The 17,007-nt window shown below is 46.6% G+C and overlaps 1 protein-coding gene and 1 pseudogene across 1 annotated transcript; both read left to right on the top strand.

Annotated features, from left to right (window-relative positions):
- The first annotated feature begins 3,588 nt into the window (after window positions 1-3,588).
- On the top strand, window positions 3,589-5,409 carry LOC124706783 (V-type proton ATPase subunit E-like). Its single transcript, XM_047238453.1, has 6 exons — window positions 3,589-3,947; window positions 4,050-4,150; window positions 4,278-4,434; window positions 4,520-4,716; window positions 4,845-4,944; window positions 5,064-5,409. Exons 1-6 carry the CDS (start codon window positions 3,846-3,848, stop codon window positions 5,088-5,090), a joined length of 684 nt encoding a protein of 227 aa, XP_047094409.1. The 5' UTR covers window positions 3,589-3,845; the 3' UTR covers window positions 5,091-5,409.
- Window positions 5,410-7,878: 2,469 nt separating this feature from the next.
- LOC124647993 lies at window positions 7,879-13,386 on the top strand (annotated as a pseudogene).
- The last annotated feature ends 3,621 nt before the right edge of the window (window positions 13,387-17,007 follow it).

Here is a 17,007-nt window from a genome sequence, read left to right as displayed (position 1 = left end):
GATCACAGTTGAAATCATCCTCAACCTCATTTCCGTTGTCGAACAAGATGTTGTAGAAGTTGTTGTCGTCGCACTTGTACTCCTCGTCGTCGCTGCAGAGCGAAATAGTTGAGTGCCTTGTCGTCACTGTTCCCAGTATAATGCCGCTATCGCTGTTGCCACAGATAGCACCAGTTTGCTGCTCGGCGGCAACGACACCCTCTGCGCACATCACAGCGGCGTCTCCGGCCTGGTATTGGCAATTGCTGGGGTCCTGCTGATATTGCCGCTGTTCGTACTCGCCGTTGCAGTAGTTTTGCTCGCCGCCGCACTCGGGGACGTAGTTGGAAGGATCGCAGTTATTGTAGAAGGCGATGTCGTCAGTGGAGTGCGCGACACAGCCCTTGTCGCTGTTGCCATGGTGAGCGGCAGCTTGTTGCTCGCCGATGAACCCGCCGCCGCCCGTGCACATCCCGGCGGCATCTTCGGCCTGATATTGGTCGCTCGCGCCCTGTTGCTGTTGGTACTCGACGCAATAGTCGCTGTACTCGCCGGCACACTCAGGGACGTAGTTGCTGGAAGGATCGTAGTATTCGGCGGCCGTCTCCGCTATTCCGCCGCCACAGCAAGCATCGGCTTGCGCGCCAGTGAATCTCTCCCCGTTACTCATCATCTCGGCGGCATTGTAGCAGTTGTTATCGTACTCGCCGGCCCCGCCACACTGAGGGACGTAGTTGGAAGGATCGTAGTAGTAGTCGCCGGCCGTCTCCACCGTTCCGCTGCCATAGAAAGCATCGGCTTGCGCGCCGGTGAATCCCTCCCCGTCATCCATCATCTCGGCGGCATTGTAGTAGTTGTTGTTGTCGTACTCGCACACCGGGAGGTCATACTCGAGAGGAGGAGCATAGTCGTAGCCATTACTGTCATATAGAGCGGCATCTTGCGCGGCAGCAAATCCCGCGGCGGCATGGTATTGGTAGTCGTAGCTCGGGCCCGTCTGGTGTGTGTGTGGGAACTGTGGTGGAACCACGGGTTGTGCCTGTGCGTTGGCGACGGGCGGCCGGTCGGCGTTCTTTTTGGCCTTGAGCTTGAGGCGGGTGAGCACGGTGCCAGGGAACGGCGGCGAGATGATCTCGTACTCGTGCATGACATAGCCGGAAGGGCGGCCGAGGTGTATGAAGGTGAGGTTGTAGCGCTTGTACCTGATGTCCACCTCGCCGCCGCCGCCGGGAGCTAGCAGGGTGATGGTCTCCTCGGTCCCCTTCTGCCCCTGCCACACGCCGGCCTTGCGCACGGTGCGGCTCTTGCGGCCGCCGTTCTTGGACGCGTCCGTGGCCGGGCAGAAGAAGAAGGCGTGGACCGCGTGGTTTTCGTCGGCGGCGCGGCGGAGGATGTCCCACGGTGGGTCCTTGCCGGGGTCGAAGTCCTTGATGATGGCGTGGTCGTGAGGGTTGGGGATGCCAAGCGCGCGCGGGAGGAGGTAGTGGGCGACGATGTCGGCGTCCGTGGGGTCGAACTTGAACGCCGGCGGCATGTCCAGGCCGAAACCAAACTTGCTGGCTTCCATCGACGGAAAGTTGTGGCGCGCGTCCGATCGATCTCGATGGGCTGTGCCTGTGCTGTGCTGCCCTTGATCGGGCAAACAGGTGAAAGTTTATAGATGGGCGCGTGCCGGTCCAAGTCGGATTCCGGCCGGCTCCCATCTCAGCTTGCTTCCGAGTCGGAGGAGAGCTCTCACTGTCAGCTTGCGTTCGATCGAAATGGCGGCCTGGCGTTGTTGATGCGGATACAGTGCATGCGCATTGGGAGGAACGTGGCGCGCGTACGAACAGTGCTTTCGCTATTTGATGGATGGAGCGGCGAGGTAGGCTCTGCCCTGGAGAGTGGTGAAAGTACCGGACCTGCAATAAAGCAACATGTTTCACTGCAAGACAATCCGATTCAGATTTCTGAAACACAATGAAACTGAATGATTTGTGCAACACGAATCTAAAAGCAGAAAACATTGTGAATCTAACGGGCAAAAAATGCACGGGATGCCCCGTGCATGGTAGAATGACATTTCTCCTCTGCATTGCCGTGCGCTTGCCGGTTTCCATGGTCCGCGCGATCAGATCGATGGTCGGTACGCTCACCTCGATGGTCAAGAAAAACGCAGGTCAGGTCAGGTCGCGTTTAGATGGTCTGGCCGGCGGCATTCTCTCGCGCGCTTGAAAGGAAAGGAAAAAAAAAAGGAACAGAAGCACATCCATGGGGACAAGGGATAGTTTTCCGCCGCGAACCGCCCGAGGATGTCCCTGGTAGCCGGCCACCGCCAAGAGCAGGCCTCCACCACGTGCTCCGCCTCCTGCCACTGCGAGCTCACGTCCAAGTAGCCAACCTACGCGAGTGGGTCTCTGCCGTGTGCTTCGATGACATGTGGTAGAGCGCACACGTCCTCACTCGAAGCTTCTTCGCGCGGCACCGACGAGCTCGCCATGGAGCTCAACAAATTCCCACACACCATACTTGGAGAAGACTAGACACCCCACAAGTGGATGGGCCAGGGATTGACCGATATGGCCCCAACGGGTCTCTAGCGCTATGGATTCGTCACCGGCAAGCTCGATTCGTCCATGATGGTGCCTCCATTATAGATAGAGAAGACCAATTTGTGGGGATCTTTTCTATGTTACACACGTTATCACGATCTGATAAATATGTTATTATTTTTTGTTGTGTAACTACGTGCAAAGTGATACGACGATTTTTGTGTATATGATACAGAGAAATTGCACAATGTTACATACATGGTCCTATAATGTTGAATAAATTAGTCAAAAATGTTGGATATGCTGCAGAGTAATGTTGCGAAACAATGTAACAATTTAGAAAATGTTGCATACGGAGAGAAAAATGTACATTCAAAATTATTTTGTACCATTGACGGATCTTTTTACACCATAATTTCATGACTTGATAGACTATAGGAAAAATTGTTGGACAGAAATGTTACATACTCTAAAAAAAAGATGATACATACGAACCATTTTTGTACCATTATTTCGTGACTAAATAAAAAATATTGGAGACCGATGTTACATACTACAATAATAATTGTTACATGCGAATAGTTTTTGTACCATAATCGGACGTGTGGAATTCACGTTTTTACAGCCGGCTAATGCCTAGTGTTCGCCTTGATTCCCTTAGAATTATATTCCCTAATCTTAGAAATGATACAAGTTTATTTGAGTATTAATATGGTGGAGCCAGAACATTAACACCGTGTAATCATGTTAAAGTTGTGTAGTTAAATACATATATTTATGTAAATTTTAATTATTTTACGCACTTCAAGCTTGTATTGCAAAAAAGATGTGTAGTCAAACGACTAAAACGTGGCTCCGCCACGTAAAGCTCGTCGAATGGCTTTTGCTATAAAAAAAACAATGGAGAGGTTGCATAGAAGAAACGGAAAGCCAAATTTGGTAGGAGGACGAGTCCCCCCCGCTCCTCACATGTATGCACTCCACAATTTAAGGGATGATAGAAATCACCACCAACTGCAGGGCTCCACGTCAGTCCGTAAGAACTGCCTGTAAGATCCATTCCGTAGGTGTAGGATTATTGCCGCCCTTCTCCCATGCATGCATGTGATCCGAACTCTGCGTTGGTCATATTTGGCTTCCTCTCCCCGTCTCTCCTTTGCCTCTCGTCCATCCAAAGGATCGGAAAAACAACAACACACAGCCCTTACCCGGAGACAGATTTTGTCTGATCTAAGATAGAAGCAGATCGAGACCCAGAAAACCAAGTACGAGCGCACTTCGAGAGATCGGCTATTCGTCACCACGACCCAAGTGATCAATAGATCATCATCCAAGATGAACGATGCCGACGTCGGGAAGCAGATCCAGCAGATGGTCCGGTTCATCCAGCAGGAGGCCGAGGAGAAAGCCAGCGAGATCTCGGTTGCCGCAGAGGAGGTATCTGGTTTCTTATCACCTTAATCGATCATCTACATTTGTTCAACATTTAAAACATTGATCAGCGAACATTGAATTGAATGAATCCGTGCCTGCCTTCAGGAGTTCAACATAGAGAAGCTGCAGCTGGTGGAGTCGGAGAAGAGGAAGATCCGGCAGGACTACGAGCGCAAGCAGAAGCAGGTGGACGTACGCAGGAAGATGTGAGCACACTTACACATGCATGCCAGTTAACTCGATCAGAATCTCGATCTCGATCTCGCTTATGACAATGCGAAATTTCGTCAACATCTGCCGCTGATGAATTGATTGCCATACATATCCTGACAGTGAGTACTCAATGGAGCTGAACGCGGCGCGCATCAAGGTGCTGCAGGCGCAGGAGGACATCGTGAGCGAGATGAGGGAAAACACGTGCAAGACGCTCCTCCGCGTCACCAAGGACACCAACGTCTACAGGAAGATCCTCAAGGGCCTCATCGTGCAGGTTCGTTCAGTATATCTTGCTGCTTCAGAACATCCAGAGTAACAACTGACGATGTCTGTCCATGGATGGATGGATCGAGCTGCAGAGCCTGCTCCGGCTGCGTGAGCCGTCGGTGGTGCTGCGGTGCAGGGAGGCGGACCGCGTCCACGTGGAGCCGGTGCTGGAGGCGGCCAAGAAGGAGTACGCCGAGAAGAGCAAGGTGAACCTCCCCAAGATCATCATCGACGGCAGGGTCTACCTCCCGCCGCAGAGGATCAATGACGCCGGGCATGGACCCTCCTGGTTTGTACTTTTTTTTTCTTCTAACGGCTTCCTGCATCGATCTCGCCTACCTCCATTGCCGATCGATTGCGATTTAGTAACCTTCACTGATCGGGTGACTGATTTTGGACATGGACGAACGTGCGTAGCTGGGGAGGCGTCGTGCTCGCGTCGCAGGACGGCAAGATCGTCTGCGACAACACGCTGGACGCCAGGGTGGACGTCTCCTTCAGGCAAAAGCTTCCTGAGGTACGCCATCGCTGCCCTTGCTTCGTCCTTCTCTGCTCCTCTTCGCGCTGGCCTGCTTTATGGCTACTATCTGTGTCAGCTACACGCCTACACTCACTTCAAATATCCCTCTCTTGCAGATCAGGAAGAAGCTCTACGGTCAGTAGGTGTCGCAATGACTTTCCTTTGGACTACTATCGATTACAGTAGTATTTTCTTAATAAATCAGGAGCTGTTCATGACGCTTCTTCTTGTATTCCAAGTTTCTTTATGTGTACCAATACCATTGTTTACGATACCTGCAGCGACATGTATGTTGTCGCATTTGTAACTGACTGAATTACTTGCGGACGCTGTGTTCCACAGTGTAGCATATACACCCCTGTCAGATCTATGTCGATCTGCATGTGTGTATCTACTGTATTGTACTTTGCTAATGTAGTAGCAATAAAACAGCGCGCGTACCAGCAAAGATCGATCATGCAATTGTTGGAATTTTGGCCCATATTGGACCAATACAATAAATATTCCAGAAATTCCTAATAAATCCTAGAGGCCCACATGGCCCATTCATGCATGGCAGGGGTGGGACAAAAGTTCAGTTCCACATTGCTAGTTGAAGAAGAGTTGGAGCAGCTTATAAGGAGAGCTTTTCATACCATTTGTATGAGAGAAATAATAGGAGGAAATAGGAGCTGACCACACGCGCGCTCCTCCTCCGACGCCGCCGCTCGCTCGCCTCGTCACGTCGCGTCGCGGGTTGCGGGAATGCCTCGAGCCGAGAGCCTCTCTCTCTTTCTTTTTGCCACTCACGAATGGGTATATGAACAGACGCAAGAATCTGAAACGTTTCTTTTTAGTGGGTTTTGAATACGAAGACTGTTCAGCTTCGGCTGCTGCCTGTTCGGTTCACCTCCCTGGCCCTTCGTTTCATCTCCTCGCGTGGCCTGTTCAGCTCCTCTCTCTGTTCCTATAAAAGAGGTCGCTCCTCTCCAGAGATACACTACGAGACACATCACCATATGCGCCTACCACTCGGTTCCAGATCTTTGCGCCGTCGCTCAAGACTTCTCCATCCCGTCTATCGGCGTGCACCGCTGGACGGGACAGCAGGCCTCCGGAACCCCGTCTCTTGTGATCCTGTACGGGAGAGAGGCGATAAGGTTTTTGGGGAGCGTTCTACCGCGACTCGCCGGCTTCAACATCGACACGGAGGTCGACGACTACTTCCCCAACGACGACTTCTTCCCCGACATCAGCAACCTCTTCGGCGACATGGCTCTCAACAGCGACAACGGCAACGCTGGTTCCTCTTCTGGACCGTATGTGTTCTTGTCTTCCTTTTATGAGATCATTATCCTCTTTCTTCTCCTAGCAACAAGCTCAGGTTCATTGTTAGCAAACATATTGCTCTTCTCAATCAGTTTAGACATGTTTCTCCTTTACTCTATGGTGATTTGCATGACTAGTTTAATCTCAAACTTTTTAGTCATGTTTTATCCAATGTTTTATTTGATTAAATCATGGGAAAAATTGCTAATATATTCAACAGCAATTCCGTTCAGAAAAGAGAACCTAATTTCACAATGTGTAGGAAATTTATGTTGTTGGTCTGTGGTGTTTCTTAGCTCGTTGATTCATTCGTTATTTGTGGTTGCTGATTTATAGCCCTTTTTATTTGGTTTTGTTTTGCTTTGTGCATCTAGCTATGCGAAGTCCGGGTGTGAAACATTTGCAATTGTATCATGGTATATACTTCAAGGTGATACCTCTAAGAAAGACTTGCATACAAAGCACCGCCACGTGTGTTTTAGAAATACACATTGAATTACAATTTGATATGGAGTTGGACCTCATCACATCAACTACTCTAAGGAGGCGAGTGGCACACACCACAAGCTCGCATCCACCTCAAGGACATGCACGTGCAATATACCGACATGGTCCTACGTGAAAAGAACACTCTATGCACATAGTTTCCATGCCAAGAATCAGGGCATGCACATATTTAGGACGATGAGCCTACCACTAGTTGTCGTGACGGTAGAGTTGATGGGGGGAGTAGAACTCTATTCTAGGGTTTTGCTGCCCGAGTGTTGTCCTTAGAGCGATGGAGCATAAGGGCTTGGCATGGCCGCATGGGTGTGTGTGGCATGGCATTTACATATATGAAATTAAAGGGAGAGTATTTGTAGCTTAGACGACTTAGAATTAGTTATTTGTTGGAGGATGTCGGTAGTCATCCCATAAAGATCCGCTCGTCCTTTTATACTTGCATGAATCTAGATGATCAGGTCCGATGTTTTTTTTTACTTGAAATATCAATTTTTTTTAGCCGACATCAATAAGGTCTGATGAAGATCTACACATCCTCTTATACTTGTATGAATCTAGATGTTAGATTCTTTTTTGTGTTGAGTGAAATAATTATTTATTGATCAACCGCCTTGAAAATAACAAAACCAGTTTGAACATACCCATTCCATTTCTACCATACATTGCCACTCAAAATTAAGAGAGGTAAGTCCTAATTCGGTTAGAAGAGTTTTGTTTGATTCATTCAGTACAACACACCTAGATTGTCTTATTTTCTGCACAGGATTTTGCATAAAAATATCATTTTTTTTACTGGCAAAAGAACTCCTTTATAGCATTAAAAACTTTTTTTATGTTGGTCAGTTGCATTGCTCATCAAGCATGCTGCTCGATAAAAAAAAATCCTTATTTGTTTTTTCGCCCGCTGCAAAGTCCAAACGGGCCAGTATCCTGATGTGGGCCACTACCGCTTCTCGTTTCCAGGCCCAGTGGCCGCCGAGCCCACCGGTTGCCTCTTCTTCCCTGCCGTTCGGTCTTGACCTGCCCTTATCCACCGCCCCGACGCGACGACTGGCCGTGAGCGAGCGAAGCAGCCGCACGCACACTGCGTGAGCCCCCTCTTCCCCCGTCCTCCGAGCTGCCGGAATCGGCAGGCAGCGAGCACGATGGCCGCCTTCGCCGTCACCCCTTCCTCTTCAATGTGAAGAACCGAGCAGCTAGCCCCGAATCAATTTCTCGTCCCTGTTCGGCGCTGATTCCTTCTTCTCTCGCAGATGCGGCGTCTGCATCCCGACAGCGTGCCGTTTGGATGCTCGGGACGGAGTCCCCGCGCCGAGGTTCCTCCACAGTCGGAAGCAAGGTACGGCGTTTCAGATCATGGGGCTCGATTCAGGTTTATGCACACTTTAGCTGTAGTTACGTATATGTGTCCATCGCTAGGCTATCGATGACCTGAATAGGTGTGTGTGACTGTGTGAGTGTGTCAGCTGTAAAACAGGCAGTATATCCGATGAGGTTACGAACATTCTGCCGATACCTTGCATCAAACTGATGTGGTGGTTAATTCATAGTTTCTCCGCGAATAGTTTCTAGCAAATTTGATCCTTCACTTCCCTTTTTCCTGTTAATGTTTGGAGGATGGCATGTCCGATGTCTCTCATGTTCGTCGTGCCCGTCGTCAAATGCCACCTAGTTTATTTGCATAGCCTGTGTTGAAATGGCACCGTCCATATGCAAAAATCCAGAAAGATGTATCTTTCCCCCTTTGTTGGTCCATTCCCCCTCCTATTCATCTTCAATCTAGTTAACAACTCCAGCCCAAATTTGCCCGAGATGGTGAGATCTTGGCCCTTCATTCTGTTGCCCCGCTGCCCTCCGTTCAGCCTGTCAGTAGTCACCCCGCTTCTTGTCGTGCTGCCTAACGCCCCGCTGCCTGCCGGCTGCCCGCTGGAGAACTGGATAACTGCCCGAGACGACGAGACCTCCGCCGTTCGCCAGTCCCTTGCCTGGCTCGGGGCTGACTCCCTTCGATCTAGAGCCCGGACCGCCATGAATTTTTTTTTCTTTTGAAACAAGACCCCCCAAGAGAGGCCCGACTTATATTGAAAGCTTTTTGGAGTAGTTTTACAGCAAAAACAAACAAGCACGCTCTAAGACCTTACGCACCCCGTGTGCGCTCGAAGGAGATAGACGAGTAAGCAAATAACCGGGCAGCACCGGGAGGCATTGCAGAGTAAAAGAGAAAGAAACATATCAGGAGGGAACACAGCCCGCGACCAAAGTTTTCCTCCAGAACAACAAACTAAAAACACTCCCAGGACAGGCAAGAAGTTACAAGTACTGGAGAGAAGAGAGCTCAGCCAATTCCATCTCTCTCCGCCGTGACTGCGACCCCTGGCGCCCGTAGCTTATTATCAATCTTGCTCATGATCTCTTCCGAAGAAGCCCAGTGCTTATGAGCGATCAGCAGCCTCCACTGCAACATAAGAGAAAGAGCACGATAAAGAGGGTAAGCCTATACATGGATTTAGAGGAAAACCTCCCATTCCTCTTCAAATCCCAATTAACCTTATCTTCATTCTCATTTAGCACCACTCGTTCCATCCACCTACACAACTCCTGCCATTCCCCTACCTCTACAGAGCCAAAAGTTCTGTTAAATGTAAGATTTACAGCCCCATTTTGAAGGACAGCATGGACTGTCTCATTCTGTTGGTTACAACAGACAAAGTCGTGAGACTGTATGTCTACCACTCCAAACATCTAGCCAGAAAAAAGTCTTCCGCCTGTTCCCCACTATATAACTAGACCCCATTTTAAACCGCATTTGATTTTATGCAGTCCAGTCCAAAATTGAGATTCACCAATCTCATTAGACTCGTAGAAAGTAGAAACCCTTGTTACCCATACAATTATTCCTCAACAGTTGACAACATAAATCTTGTGCCCCACTTCCCAATTTATAAATCCATTTACTTAGGAGATAAACATTCCTAACCCTAGTGTCTGCAAAGCCCAGGCCTCCAAAATCCTTTGGCTTGCATAACTCTTCCCATTTAACCATGTGATATTTGTTTTCGTCTCCCACACCTGCCCAGAAAAACCTGGCTCTAGACATGTCCATTCTATAATGATTTGAATCATTAATTTGATAAAACCCCATAGCATAAATAGGGATGCTATCTAAGCAGGAATCAATGAGGATCTACCTGCCCCCCCAGAGGAGGCCAATGCATTAAACCCATTTTCCAGTCTTTTGTCCACTTCCTTAGGGACAAAAGCTAAATCTCTTGATAGTAGCTTATTACATCCCACAGGGAGCCCCAAATATTTCAAAGGTAGGGTCCCAGCATATTAGCCACCCTGACCTGATCAGCTTCACTGATCCCTACCCCCATGAACTCACTCTTTTGGTAATTGATTTTTAATCTAGACATGGCTTCACAGCAATATAAAATGAATTTTATTGCAGCAATGCTATCATCATCATTCTCAGTAAGAATGATGAATTTTATTGCCACCATGAAGTTCTCTCAATGCTGCTCGGTTTCTCTTTGTCTCGCTTGGTCGAACGACGTGAAGTGGAGCAGTTCGTGCTAGAAAAGAGTTGGCAAGGCCCGACACCACGGCCCAACGAGGCTAAGTTTTCTTTACTTTTTTTTAATTTTTGGTTCTACGATCGATATGTACGCGGAAATTCAATTCGGCTCCCGGGTGCGTATGCTCCCTCTACCAAAAAATCATATTTGAAATGTCGAAAAGTTTGGACAAAATTCTACATGTACATCTCCATAATATATGTACGTTTGTCAAGTTTCACGAAAAACCAATATTTTTTGTGGTCTATGTAAAAAGGAGAAAATTTATCTTCTCTGAAAAGCATTATTTTTAGCACTCAATTTTGTCTTTTTTACACACGTCACATGATAAGTCGATTTTTTATGAAACGACTTTGTGAGCGCGTAGCACGTAAAGATGTACGTGCGAATTTTTTGTTCCATTTTTTTTTGAAATTTAAAATACGTGTAAGATGCATTTCAAAATATAGGGAGCATATGCACCCATATTCCAAAACACCACTCCCGTATGTACGCTGCATACGTATAGAAGATTTTTTGTCGCGATCCAAGGTAGGGCGGGAGCCCGGCCTCGCCCTACGAGAGCTTCGCCTGCCTCTGTTCGCGACCACCCCGCCACCTCTACACGGAGGAGCACCGGGTCAGACGGCTGCAGTGTCAACGCCTTGCTCCTCGTCTGCAGCATCTCCTGGACGTTTTTGGGAGTGCGGGTTGATATCATACCTTTTGAGGGTTTTAAAATACAAACATCCGAACGTAACAACACCATCACCACCTATTCCAATTTATTAGTAAAGACTTAGCTGTAGTTAGGTGTATGTGTCCAGTGCTAGGCTATCGGTAACCTGAATAGGTGTGTCTGTAAAACCGGCAGTATATCCAATAAGGTTATGAATATTCTGATGATAGATTAATTCATAATTTTTTTGCGAATAGTTTCTAGCAAATTTTATTCTTCACTTCCCTTTTTCCTGTTAATGTTTGGAAGATGGCACGTCTCTCATGTTGCTGGTACCCGTTGTTAAAAGCCACCTAGTTTATTTGCATAACCTGTGTTAAAATGGCACTGTGGATTTTTTCCGAGTTACCGCTTAGAAAATCAGCATGGTACTAGCCAGGATGCCACTGATTGCACCACTGTTTTTTCAGTTTTCCTATAAAATGAACTCCCGGTCCTTGGTTATCTTACCATACACTAGTTATTGGTAGGGTGAATATATTGTTTGTTTGCTGAACTAAAATGTAGTAGCCAAGCTCTGATGATCTCATGTTTTGATTGCAGCGAAAAGACGGTCTTCAACATCTTGGTCCTTGAGGGCTGGTCTATGGGACTCTCTCAAATCTGGGTAAAGTACATTGTCCACCCTTACTAAAATTTAGTTTTATGTCTCACTTCTGAATATATCTTCATATTCTTGACATTATCTACTGTTGTAAATAAATCACTATTTCCTGAACTTTTGTCCTTTGATGAAAAAGGTTAAGCAAGTCCAGATTTCCCACATTGTCTGGGTTGGGACAGTTTACATTATGTTGCCAATATATCTTCATACTAACTACCATCGTAAATAAATACACTATTTATCAACATCCTACCACTATGTAAATCTAGTTCGATATTTTCCTTTTATTGTCAAGTCAACTAAGGAATACTGAACATAAACCTGGAAACTCAGTCTTTCTTGTATGTTACATACCTTTGGAGTGTTATCAAGTTGTCACAAACTGTGCTTCTTAAATTTGTAGTTTCTGAAAAAAGGAATTCATTGGTTTTGTTTTGCAGATTTTTAAATACTAATAACAGTACAGAGACAGTAGAGCCACCTTCAACACCAATTGAAGACGAAGAACCTATACCCGAGGAGCTAATGCTTTTGGAAAGGACACTCCCTGATGGTAGCACGGAAGCGGATCATGTTTTCTTCAGTTGGTGATATTGATGTATATGATCTCCAAGCCTTATGTGATAAGGTGATCCTTCTTCAAAAGCAACTTTGATATTTCTTGCAGGGTTAGGCTATAGTTTTGGACTTTTGGTTACGTCAGTTTCTGCAAGTTCATGTTATCTCCTTAGAAATTTGTTCAGTAGCAAATATTAATGTTTGCAATGTTAATCTCATAGGTAGGATGGCCACGCAGACCTCTAACAAAAATAGCTGCATCGTTAAGAAACAGCTACTTGGTCGCTACACTACATTCCATAATTAGATCTTCAGAAACAGGTAAATTTCCTTATTGTTTCTGGGTCTTGTGTGTTCCTGCGAATAAAGTTGAACCACGCATCCTAATCAGAAGATTATTTGCAGAAATTCATTTATCTAGATGATGAACATCTGAGTGTACTTGTAGAAGTTATTTGACAGAGGGAGAAGAGAGGAAGCAACTAATTGGCATGGCGCGAGCAACTTCAGACCATGCCTTCAATGCTACAATCTGGGATGTTCTCGTCGACCCATCCTATCAGGTCAATTGATCAACTTTTCTGCTTTCTGTTATGAAAATCCGAGTCCACGCTTCTATTCGTTACATGAAGGATCTTGGACTTTACGATGGCTTGCACCTGCTACTATTTCAGGGTCAAGGTCTCGGAAAAACACTCATGGAAAAAGTAATCCGTACTTTGCTTCGGAGAGATATCAACAACATTACACTATTTGCGAACGATAAAGGTGCAAAAACTAGATCCCCACAACCGTGTTTTTTCCGCCAAAAACATACCGAGATTCGTAAGACCTATCCGAGTAGAATTGCTAGGTAGAATTGTGCATTCCTTGTACTATATGCACGCGATGCGGCACATTAATAGCGTTTCACGTGCTCAAATTCACGAAAATGGATATTAAGTTCATAGGGGCCGCATATCGTATAAACCACGGAATGCGAGCACACTATTGCCATTTCATCGACGGACTAACGGACCGTTCAACTTTCTTCCCGTATCCTGTTAATTGCAGTCGTAGACTTCTATAAGAACATGGGATTCGAAGCGGACCCTCGGGGCATCAAGGGCATGTTCGGTACCCCGGGCTCTAGATGTCGGTGGTGGCGCGGCACCGTCAATCGTCTCTAGAAGAGCGACGACCGGCACGGTTTCCTCCGAGTGCGAAGGAATGATGCCATGCCATGTGTAACGGTGACTCGAGAGACCGATGCCATGCCATGTGCAATAGGCTGTCTCTCTCCCGAGTCCTGTTCGGTCTTTATGCAAGTAGGAAAGTATCGTTGTACTAGGAAGGAGACGGCTCATCGGTTTCCATGTACGACACATGATACCATGGAAGTCCGAACTCGTAATGAAGAAACTGTTTTCGAATCAATCTGTCAAGTACCTTGACTCAATCGACCATTCCGTCGACACCGGAGTTATGCCCGACTGTTCTTGTCATTATTGATCTGTGGAAATTTTTCTTTTTGTATGAGCTCATTAACTCTGTCGTCTATTGAGGAGTTGGGTCATGGTGGCTTTCTTGTTCCAGGCCGTCGACAAGCCACTCGAAATGAATGTAGTCGTTGTCATATTCTCCCGGTGCTCATCACCGGTATCTTCAACGACAAGCAGCTGCTTGCAGTCAGCGCGTGCGTTCTTGACCAAATCTAAAGTAATGGATTATGTTTCTTGTGGCACGGCCGCACGTCCCAACCGATCGGAATCCATGAATGAATGAGAGCTTGAGTTTTCTATGCTCTGTCGTCAGTTGCGTTGTCTTGCTAGAGGATCCCGCCGTGACGTGCGGGCTACATAGTTTGCGCTCGCCACGGCAGCGATAATGCAACTCGACTATCCAGAAGAAATCTGTTTTGGCTGGCTAGCAGCAAATCGATTATTAGTTAGACGATTATTTTGGCGAATTCTTCGTCCAAAACAGCGCGGTGAAAGAAAAGATCAGAATATTTAGTACTATATCTATAATAAATGTCGGAGTTTTAGTTTTAAACTAAAACCTTGACACTTAATATGGATTGGAGGGAGTAGAATAGAAGTTTCCCTTCGAATTTCGCACTAGTTGATGGCCATTTGGCTAACCGGTCTAGCTAAGGTGAAGTGTATCATGCTATCGTCGGTGCGTCGCCGCGTAGGAGTAAGCGGTGGGAACGCTGCCAACGTTGTCTAAAGCCTATGCTTCCGCTTCCATCGACGTCAACCTTTGGTCTTGCTTATAATTTCTCGGTGCGCAGCTGCATTTTGTCAGTCACCAATCAACGTCACTAGATCACTGCTGTCCACAGGCTACATTTAGTACATTTGTTTACGGCATACGGCCACTTGTGTCCACTGAGGCCAACTCGCTTGGCTTCCCTGTTCTTTGTTCTTCTATTGTAGCTGGAATATGGTGCTTTCGAGAAGGCGCCGTGGTTTTGCCAAAAAAAAAAAAACAAGCCATTATGGTCAAGGTTTTTGGTTATACGTGATTATTTTCAGAGTCTCTGAACAAACGTTATTGCGCCCAATGTAAGAATAATAGAATGAAATCCTAATGTTCTTGCCATGCTCGATAGAACACATAAAAGCTAGATAAGCTCAGGAATGCAGATTGCCCACTCAAAATCCATCTCCTATGTTTTTGGATGGATATGATCGGACTTGCTTGAAGGGGAAAAGAAAAAGGTTCAGATATAGTTTTTAAAAGCTGTCTTTAATGGGACATTTGACTAAATGAGCTTAGCACAACCAACTTTATACCAACCAGATCCTTCATCAGTGCACAAGTAGGACTAAATGAGCTTTCAAGTCTCATGAACTTGACCAAGGGACAACAACATGAGGGAAAAAGAGAAGATCAAGGCTTATTAACCCGTATTAGATGGTAGGCTCAAGACGAGCCCTGCTTTAACTTAATAAAGCCACACACTCTAGAGTACAACACAGATCCAAACAGTTCCACACACCACAACAAACAGGTCAAGGGGTCACCGACCCATCAAATAGAAAACGAAACCAGCATGCACTACATGCTAAACAGGTCCAAGAGCCCACAAGCTGAACCTACAAACTACTAACGATACAACGGAGATATAAGGGCGGCATCGTCTCCTCTCGTACCGCAGCATGGAGAGAGCAAATCCATCCAATCGTCATCTCGAGCGCCTCGCGATCCTGCCTCCTAGCCACTGGCTTCCATACATGTAAGTACATGAACATTTTGTATATGACGTCAGCCGGCTGCGAAGGGAACTTTCCCTCGATCGAAAACTTGTTCCTAACATTCTAAAGGGACCACATGAGAGCCGCACAACAAATAGATAAAACACATCTAGTCTTCCTGACGCATTTCTCGAGGAATCTAAAAATATCGGCTATACACGAGGGGTTCTAGGAGCAGCCAAGTAGTTTCCGTATTGCGCTCCACATAAACCTCGCCAAAGAGCAAGTGAAGAAGATATGATTTGTATCCTCCCACTCTTCACACAAGGCGCACATGCCCGTGGAAGGCCCTTTTCTCAGGCGGATATTGTCCCGAGATAGTAGTCGTTTCCTAACCAACTGCCACAAGAACACCCTCATCTTAAGAGGAATGGAAACTTTCCATAGTTTACCACAGTGCTTTCTAGGTGAATCCTGACACAACCTCCTATATAGGGATCGGACCGTAAACCTCCACGAAGGTTCTAGCGCCCAAGAAATGATATCCGGCTCCTGAGAGAGAGGGGGGCTCCTAGCTCTATGGTAAGGTCCACCCACTCCACGAGATCATGTTGCCCCAGGGCTTGGCGAAGAGGGATGTGCCAAACTCCGCTCATGTACGCACAAGCCACTAAGACGGTCGGGTCAAGGGCCAGAGAATACATGGTTGGGAAGCGATCCTTAAGGGGTTCCTTCCCGTGCCACCAGTCTACCCATAGTCTAGTGGAAGAACCGCGCGACCTGTGTTTGTTGAATACATGGTGCACCCCAGCACCAAGTAAACAAAGTCCCATAGCATGCATGGGGAGGTTCGACAGACAGGCGTTGGTGAGAATCAGTCCAGCCGCCGAGGACATGAACTTTCCCATCCAGGGGTCCACTCTCTTGCCTACCTTAAGGCCCAGAGGTTCCCAATCACTGGCAACTAAGGCCGGTCACCAATGGGCAGGCCTAGGTAGGTGAATGTGAAGGAGCCGCGCTTGCAATTAAGCATGTTAGCGATCTGTTGTTGCTCCTCCACCGGGACCCCAATGGTCATCACCTCACTCTTATGAAAATTGATGCGCATCCCGACGTATCTTATGTGTTTGTGGTTGAAGTTCATGAATATACATTAAGATAAAATTGAGCCTTTGGCCATGCTATTAAGAAAAAATTCTTATTGGTATATTGCATGACTTCGTCTTGGATATCATGCTATATTTCTTGTATATCTATTTTGTGTGTACATGTTTCTTTATGGATAGACATCTTCATGATATTGCCCACTTAGAGAAACTTATACACATAAGAGATGATACATCTCCATTTGATATCTTTTTTTTTTGTTGATTGGTCATGCTAAGAAATATAATTCATTGAAGACTATGATGATGATTTTTGCTCATCCTTGTAATAGTCTTATAATATGCTTTGTCATGTCTTTCACATATCCTCTTGGTTGAGCGTTTTATTATGGTGCCTCTTACTTGTTGCTCAACCATTTGTTTGTCGCAAGTGTTAAGCTTAATTTTCTATCTATGATCTATTGCAAATGTTTGTGTTTTAAAATGGTAAAGAGGGAGTGAG

This window comes from Lolium rigidum, chromosome 4, assembly GCF_022539505.1.
Source record: "Lolium rigidum isolate FL_2022 chromosome 4, APGP_CSIRO_Lrig_0.1, whole genome shotgun sequence".
Lineage (NCBI taxonomy): Eukaryota > Viridiplantae > Streptophyta > Magnoliopsida > Poales > Poaceae > Lolium > Lolium rigidum.
This window is presented reverse-complemented; position numbering and strand designations above follow the sequence as displayed.

Excerpts from the sequence above, each read along its gene's own strand:
- LOC124706783 (XM_047238453.1), top strand. The coding sequence starts at position 3,846 with ATGAACGATGCCGACGTCGGGAAGCAGATCCAGCAGATGGTCCGGTTC. Across the intron at positions 3,948-4,049 it reads TCTCGGTTGCCGCAGAGGAG|GAGTTCAACATAGAGAAGCT; the intron begins GTATCTGGTTTC and ends GCCTGCCTTCAG. Across the intron at positions 4,151-4,277 it reads GTGGACGTACGCAGGAAGAT|TGAGTACTCAATGGAGCTGA; the intron begins GTGAGCACACTT and ends ATATCCTGACAG.